Source organism: Lucilia cuprina, chromosome 4 (assembly GCF_022045245.1).
Source record: "Lucilia cuprina isolate Lc7/37 chromosome 4, ASM2204524v1, whole genome shotgun sequence".
In the NCBI taxonomy this organism is placed as follows: domain Eukaryota; kingdom Metazoa; phylum Arthropoda; class Insecta; order Diptera; family Calliphoridae; genus Lucilia; species Lucilia cuprina.
The window spans coordinates 80,151,234-80,159,606 of record NC_060952.1 but is presented as its reverse complement, the minus strand read 5'-3'; the positions used below and the strand labels follow the sequence as shown (position 1 = coordinate 80,159,606).

Below are 8,373 nucleotides of genomic sequence, written 5' to 3'. Positions count from 1 at the left end.
ATGTATGAAGTTGGTTACCAGCCATTTCGTTAGGATGGCTTTTTGGTGATAAAAAAATAGAATTTAAGAGTAGAAAGAAAAAAATGAGAATTACATTCCCTTTCATCTGATTGACGCACTATTGACTGACAAATAAATTGGATTTTTGTATGAAAGCGTGAAAGCATTTATAATAGTTTGTTAATTTTTTTGTTCCCACTAGATAGATTTTTTTGCGTATATTTTTGTATTGATACAATATTTTGTAGCAAAATTAAAACCGAAGCTATAATCACTCAACCGTTTGTTTACTAATTGAAGTTTGATTAGAAATTTGAAATTATATTTCCGCAGTTGTAAACAATATTAAGGTTATTTGCTATATAATGAAATAAACACTGAAGATTCACACAAAATGTCATGAATAAACAAGTTAGAGTGCTATATTCGGCTCTTTAAATACGGTTAAAGCGTTTTTAGGGGCTGGACCTAATATAGGAGAAATAGAAGTATACAAAACTAATATTTTTGCAAATTATGTATCAATAGCTTAATTTTGTAATAAGTAATGTGCGTTTAAAAGATTTTCGTAAAAGGACTTTGTATGGGAGCTATGTCCAATTATGTATATAAAGACAAAATTTCAGAATTCTGTGTCTATATCATTACTTGGTAATATATATTGTAAATCTAAGTGATTTCTGGACCTAGTATGAGAGCTATGAACAAATATGGACCGATCGTAAAACAATTTTATAGTGAATTTATGTATATAAAAGCAATATTTTTGCTAAATGTATGGATATCAATATTTCGTTATGAGTTATGTGCGTTTTTTCTATTTTTCGGAAGGGAACATTGTATGTGTATTTTTCTAAGAGGAACCTTATGTAGGAGCTATGATTAATTATGGACCGATCGGAAAAAAATTTCACAATATTATTTCTCTGTACTTTCGGAAAAAGATTTCGTGGTAATATTTCTTTATGTGAGGGCAATACTTGTACCAAATTTTATATCGATATCTTTAGTAATAAGTTATGCGCGCTTATGTGATTTTCTGGAGGGGACCTTCTATGGGAGCTATGACCAATTATGGACCGATCCAAAGAAACTTTAATGCTTATATTTCTGTATATAAAAGCAATACTTGTACCAAATTTTATATTGATATCATAATTTAGTATTGAGTTATGCGCGTTTAAGTGATTTTCGGGAGGGGACCTTGTATGGGAGCTATGACCAAATATGGACCGATCGAAAAACTCTTCAATTGTATTATATCTGGATATAAGGAGACTTTAAATTGTAAAATTTTGTGAAGATATCGATATTGTAACGGAAGTTATTAACAATAAACACATTTTCCGGGAATATGTACATTTGTATGGGAGGTATATGAAATTATTTTTCCGATTTTTAACAACGTTGATTCTGGCACCATTAGATGTATCTCTGATAAAATTCATCAATTTATCTGCAGTAGTTTTTGTAAAAAGTACAAATAAATATGTAAAAAATCGCCATTTTTTCGAGGTTGTCTTAAATTTTTACTCATAACTCTGAAAATATTTCACCGATCTTGCTGATTTTCAATACCAAACTGCTTAGAATAACAATGAATATTTTGAGTGAATTTTGTGGAGTTCCATTGCTTCGTTTTAACATGAGCGTGTTTTATACAGAATGACGGACAAAGGACCCAGAATATATATACTTTGTTGGGTCTCAGATGAATATTTCTTGGTGTTACACACGGAATGACAAAGTTATATATACCCTCTATCACCACTGATGGTGGTGGTGGGTATAAAAAATGTTGAATGCTTAGCACCTTCAGACTGACAACAGAACCCATGCTTTACCTTCTGCTTAGTAAGACAAAATTCAATTTAAACATTTAGAAGTGGGATTTGTAATTTTCAAACCTACAAGAAAACCATATGATTTTCTAAACATAAACACATACGCACATAAATTTATAACATTGACCTGCAATAAAAACAAAAACAACAACACTGAATACACACATAATACTTTCTTGTACGAACACTATGGGGTGTGTATTTTCTAAAATTAGATCGGTGATGCATAAAGATTTTGTTTATTATTTCTATCTCAACTTATTTTGTCTCTACAAAAATATAAAGCAAATGAAGTCAATGAACTTTGAATTGAATTTAAACATTTTTGATTATAAGTGTAATAAAATAAAATATTACACACACCTAGACATTAAAATGTCACTAAAAATATCTAAGAAAATATAAACAGCAAAATCATATTTTTAATTTCCTTAATATCATGCAGTGCTGCAAATGAAAACTTAAGTGCACATATAATAAGTAATGAAAATAAAATATTTTCTTAATTGCATATTAAGAAAAAATATATTTCGAAAGCACTTAAAATTAATGAAAATAACGCCATGTTTGCTTAAAAATGAAATATTTTGGATTTGTATATTTTCACAATATCTGTGTTCGGAATAAAAATTTTCTATATACTGCATTCAACCCGAGCAATGATTTTATTTGTATATGTATAAATATTTTTAGTGATTTCATTTGTGTTTTGTTCAGATTTGTTGTTCTATTTTGGAAAAGAAATGTACATGTAGATACAAATGTAAAGCAGAGTTTTTCAATTGAATTTTTTTATATAACTAATTATAAACATTTTAACATATGGCATTGCCAGCATGAAAAGGAATGATCGACTATAAATTGCATAAAAACCCAGCAAAAACTTGGTATGGCTTATTCGTTTGGGGAATTTGTATAGAAGCTTTGACAAAATATGAACCGATCTTGAAAACATTTTTAAATAACTTTTTTGTATGCTAAATTAATTTGTGTTCCAAATTTTGTATGAATATCGTTATTTGGTAATGCATTTAGGTGTTTTCGGCCGGGTACCTTATATGGAAGATATGACCAAATATGGACCGATTGTTATTACTGTATATAAATGATATATTTTTGCCAAATAATGTATGTGTTAATTTTTATAGAATTATATTACATTTAGTCAAAATTGTATTATAATGTTTAAAGGGGAACGAATATTTTTTCTCATTATACCCACCATCAAAAAAGATGGGCGATATATTTTTTTGTCATTCCGTTTGAAACACATTGAAATATTCGTCTAAGACCGATAAAAGTATATATATTCTGGGCCCTTATTAGATTCTAAGGCGATTTAGCCATGTCCGTCCTTCTGTCTGTCTGTTGAAAACACAATAGAGTCCAAACGGAAGTAGCTAGATAGCTGAAATTTTGTATAGATACTTATAGTTGATGCAGTTTGTTTGGTATTGGAAATGGGCAATATCGGTCAGCAATTTCGCCTAGCCCCTATATAAGGCCCCTTTCAAAAACTTACTTTCTCGCCCATAACTAGCTAACAGAAACATCAATGGGAACATAAATCTCTTCGTAGAATTTTATAATTGACCCCACACCCCATATAAAGTCCCCTTCAGAAAATGACTTTATTGCCCATAACTAGCTAACAGAAACATCAATAGCAGTGAAATTCGGCAAAAACATGTTTTATTTAACATAAATCTCTTCGTAGAATTTTATAAGGATCGGTCCATAATTGACCCTACCCCCATGTAAATTTCCCTTCAGAAAATTACTTTATCGCTTATAACTGGCTAAGAGAAACATTAATAACGGTAAAATTCGGCACAAATATATTTTATAAGAATTTAAATATCTGTTACCTATTTTTTCTATTAAAGACATGAGAAAACTTATTTCTACAAAAATATTTGATCAATTAGAAAAGTTATAACATAGAAGTAACTGGTGGAGGGTATTTAAGATTCGGCACAGCCGAATATAGCACCCTAACTTGGTTTTCTCGTATTTAGGACATTAAAACGCATCGTTTTAGACATATTCCTCCTAAAAAGTGGTCCACGGGACACCCTAATGTACGTATATATATTTTCTAGGTCTTTACTAAAATCTAAGACGATCCTCTTGACTTAATAATTTTAATAAAGTTGTTCATAAAAATCGTATATTAAATCATATTGGCAAGCCTAACAAAATTTTTAATACTCAGAATTTTAGAGAAAATTGAGCACGATGATAACAAAGCGATATTTTATTTATAGAGAAAATAATTTTCTTAATTTAACATTTTAAAGATCGAAAGTAAGTTTACTGTGCATACGACCAACGCATATTTCTATACACAAAAATTTTCTTTCTCTGCACTGGTGCGACATTAAATGAAAAAGAATTTTTACAAGAGAAAGAAAATTGTGTATAACAAAATAGAGTAAATGTGTTTATTTAGTGTGTGTGTATAAACATATGAGTTCTATTGTATCCAATTGGAAAATGCACCGGCTTTTTATATACGATATAAAAAAACATTATATTTTTATACATATAATTTTGTACAAGTATTGAGGAAAATTTTGTTCTTTGTCTAAATATTTGAGGATTTTGTTGTGAAAGAAATTTTCAAAATGTTCAGTACGGGAGTAAATGTCGGCTGGTGAAGATCTATTAAGTGCAAAGAAAAGCCGATGATATAGTGAAAATATTTAAAAAAAAAAAATTATACACATTTTCTGGTACATAGTGGTGAAAGTGTGAACAGAAAGTAATATAAATCTATATATAGATATATAGATACATACAATATTTTATAATACATATTAAAATTTATATGATTTCAAATAAATCATTTTAAAAAAAGAATTATAGACTAATTAAAACCAAGCAAAAATGGCTGAAGTACCAGAGGCTGTTAAAAAATGTGCGTCCATGTTAAAGGTCACCAAAAGTGATACCGAAAAATTTGCTGCACTTTTTATGGTTACCAAGTTGGTTAAGGGCAAGGATTGTAATAGTGCAGCCAAGAAGTTGCTGTTCGAGGCTATTGGTTTAGCCTTCCTAAAGAAGTTATTAAGTGGCAAAAATTTGCCCAATGACTGCCCACCATTGGTCTACAAGAGTGTAGCCTTGTCGATTTTGACTTGCTTCTGCCAAGAAGAAGAATTGGCTACCCATAAAGATATTTTGGATGTTATACCCACACTCTTGGAGATTGTAGAGCAAGCTGATGATGATGATTGTGATGATAATTTGATTGTAGTTAGTGAAGCTTATAGCTGTTTGAAATTCATTGCTTCATATGAACCTGGTCAAAATGCCTTAATGGAAATGAAGGCCATACCCAAAATGTCTCAAATTTATTCAGCTCAAAGTTTTCAAACCGATGAGGCGTTGCAGTTGATCGTATTGTTGGTCAACAAGTTTGGTGCAGCTTCCTGGACTGATGATCCAAAACCTTTCCATGCTTTGGTTCAACGTATTGCTCTGGATATGGAGACAGAAAATAATGAACGTAAATACGAATTGTGTAAAATTTTATCGGCTATTTTGAAGACCTGCAAGAAAGAGTTGATATACAACTCTTTGGAGGGAGAAATCTGGCCTGAAAGTTTATTCAAAGGCTGTGGTGATATTTTGAAAAGCAAAATTGGACCTAAACAAAGGGATCCTACACTTCATTTGATAGCTAATACCCTTAAAGTATTGGGAATCCAATGGGCTTTTATGGATGATGGTAAACAATTTTACTTGATGATTTTGCAAATGGCCGCCATTGAGGTAAGAATGCAAATGGATGAAAAGAAATTAGAAGCCACTTTCCGCAACTGTGAATTGATACAATGTTGCTTTACCATTTTGGAACGCTGTGTCGAATATATGGCTAAAGATATTTTAGACTTGGAACCCAAGGAAAAACAAACTACCTACACAGCTCTTAAAGGAGCTTTCAATCAAGTTTTGGCTGTTTTAACCCGCGTCTCTAATGATAAAATGAAGGATACTACCAATCCTAAAGAAAAAGCTTTTATTAGAGGAACAGTGCGCATTTTAGCCGCTTGGTTAGCTCAGGAAACTACAGCTATGAGGCCTGCTATTTACAAATTATTGCCTTTCATGTTTAAGGTAGCTAATGAGTCTTTTAACGAACTTAAAGAATGGAGAGCTGGTCCCAGAGATACAGAGGCTCCCGAAGATGTACTAAGAGTCATGTTGCCAGCTTTGTGTCACTTGGTGGTGGAAGATGACGCCCGTAAAGTAGTTTTTGCCACTAAACAAGATGAAGTTTTCTTGCAAAGCTTGGAATTTTACTTCTCCATTGCTCACTATAAGAGACCACCCATCCCTAGAGCTGAACGCTTGAAACGCATGAATGAACCAGATCCCGTTCCCACACCAGAACAACTGGCTGAAATGAAAGATGCTCGTGCTGCCATTTGCTCTTTGTGTAATATTTTAATGAACTTGACTGTCTTGGAACCCAAACTAGCCGAAGATGGTCCATTCTTTGCCAACCTCTTTAAATTTGTTTACGAACATTTGCCTGAACTTAAAGACACTCATGATAATCTAGTTATGCATGGCAACTTGTCTGTCTTAGGTTTACTATTACTTAAACAACAAGCTAAGAAAGTTAAACAGAACGATTTCTCAATTTGTCGTTATATTCAAGCTACCATACGTTTCCTCTGGGATGCCTATAACATCGATGAGTCTAATGATCCCACCGCTTTAGTGGTGTCCATTGCCTATAAAGAAAATTGGATGGAATTGTCAGAACTTTGGTTCTTAGGTATGCAGACAATGTGTGGTGTTTTGCCATTGGTACCCTGGTTATCTGAATTCGCCATTGAGTCCGGTTGGGCTGAAGGTATTGTTCAGACCTTGAAAAAGGTTAAGATTGGAACTCTGCCGGCCAACGTTAAATCAGCTTATGAAGACTTTTTATCCCAACTTGTAGAAGTTAACTCCACAGTTACAGCTGTTTTGAAGAAGGCTGATGCCTTGAGAGTATGTCGTAATCACCGTATGATGGAATTGGGCAAGAAACTTTTCGGTGACTAAGACTTTTTACAAATACATATTACATTTTTTAATTTCCTATTTTATAAGTCTAAATTCTTATTTTATAAATACATTTTTTCACCACAAAAAGATTTTAACAAAAGTTTTGTAATTTAAGTAATAAACAATTTTATAAAAAAACGTATTTTTTATATAAAACAACATTATTTTCTTTTAAAATTTAAATAAATTCTTTTTTAAAATTACCCAAAAAAAGATGTTCACATATTTATTTATGGTACAATTACTGGATGCTTTTGCATCATCGTCATTTTAAAATTATATAGAAGCCAAATGAAAAAGATGCCATCATTGGTGGTGTTATTTTATTGTATTGTTTGTGAGTATGTTCAAAAAAATATATTAGAGGAATTCCGCCCACTACTGTTTATACAGTTTTTTTTTTTATTTTTTTAACGCCTGTTGCCAAAGACTTTCTCCTCCAAATTTCCACACATATACCATACAATTTCTATACATGTATGGCATTTCAATATAAATAAATATTCATATACATATGTATTTCTGTATATATATAGAAGAATATTTAATTTATGTATGTATGCATATACAAATCACAAAAGTAGTTCAGCTGTTGTTTACATTTTAATTATTTTGTTTTCTTTTTTGGAAATCGTGTGGCTAAAAATATTTGGTTTAAAAAATCATAGTTTGGGTATACGAACTTATGTAATTTTTTTTCTTTTATAAAATTACTTCATATTACGTTTATTTTCTGTCAAATTTAATTAATATACGTATGAACCGACTTATTTCTTTAAAAAGAGTTTAAATTATTCAATTTGATTAAAAAATTATATTTTCTTGCAATATTCGTTGGAACTTCAGAATGCACATATTCCTAATACACCAAAGATACGCTTCGACTAAATAAGTTTTTCACTCGAATAAAATTCTATTAGTAAAATTATGTTGTAATTTAACGTTAAATAGAAGTATATAAAATAGTATTCAATTAAACTGTGAAACAAAAATTAATGCAAAAAATCAAATATTTTAGAAGCTATACTTGATATTGTACCGTAATGTTTTTTTAAGGCATTTTTCACACAAAATTCCTACAATAACACCATACAACAAATTGAGAAAAATTGTTGCACACATGAGCAAACCATATATGTTGGAAACTATATACTTGATATAGTTAAACTACATTTTTTTGTTTTTATACCCTACACTACTGTAGTGGGGAGGGTATTATACGTATGTGCTGATGTTTGTAACAAACAAAAATATTGGTCCAATACCTTAAAGTATACCGATCGATTCAGAATCATTTTTTGAGTCGATTAAGATATGTCCGTCCGTCTGTCCGGCTGGCTGGATGGCTGTCCATGTAAACCTTGTGCGCGAGGTACAGGCCGCAATTTTCAACATAATTTGATGAAATTTGAACCAAGCATGTTTTTGGCACAAGGACGAAGCCTATTGAAAATGGTTGAAATCG

The 8,373-nt window shown here is 31.1% G+C and overlaps 1 protein-coding gene across 1 annotated transcript; it reads left to right on the top strand.

Annotated features, from left to right (window-relative positions):
• The first annotated feature begins 4,474 nt into the window (after nt 1–4,474).
• Nucleotides 4,475–7,050, top strand: LOC111690850 (neurochondrin homolog). The gene has a single exon (XM_023453427.2). The coding sequence runs from the start codon at nt 4,734–4,736 to the stop codon at nt 6,903–6,905; it is 2,172 nt and encodes a 723-aa protein (XP_023309195.1). The 5' UTR covers nt 4,475–4,733; the 3' UTR covers nt 6,906–7,050.
• The last annotated feature ends 1,323 nt before the right edge of the window (nt 7,051–8,373 follow it).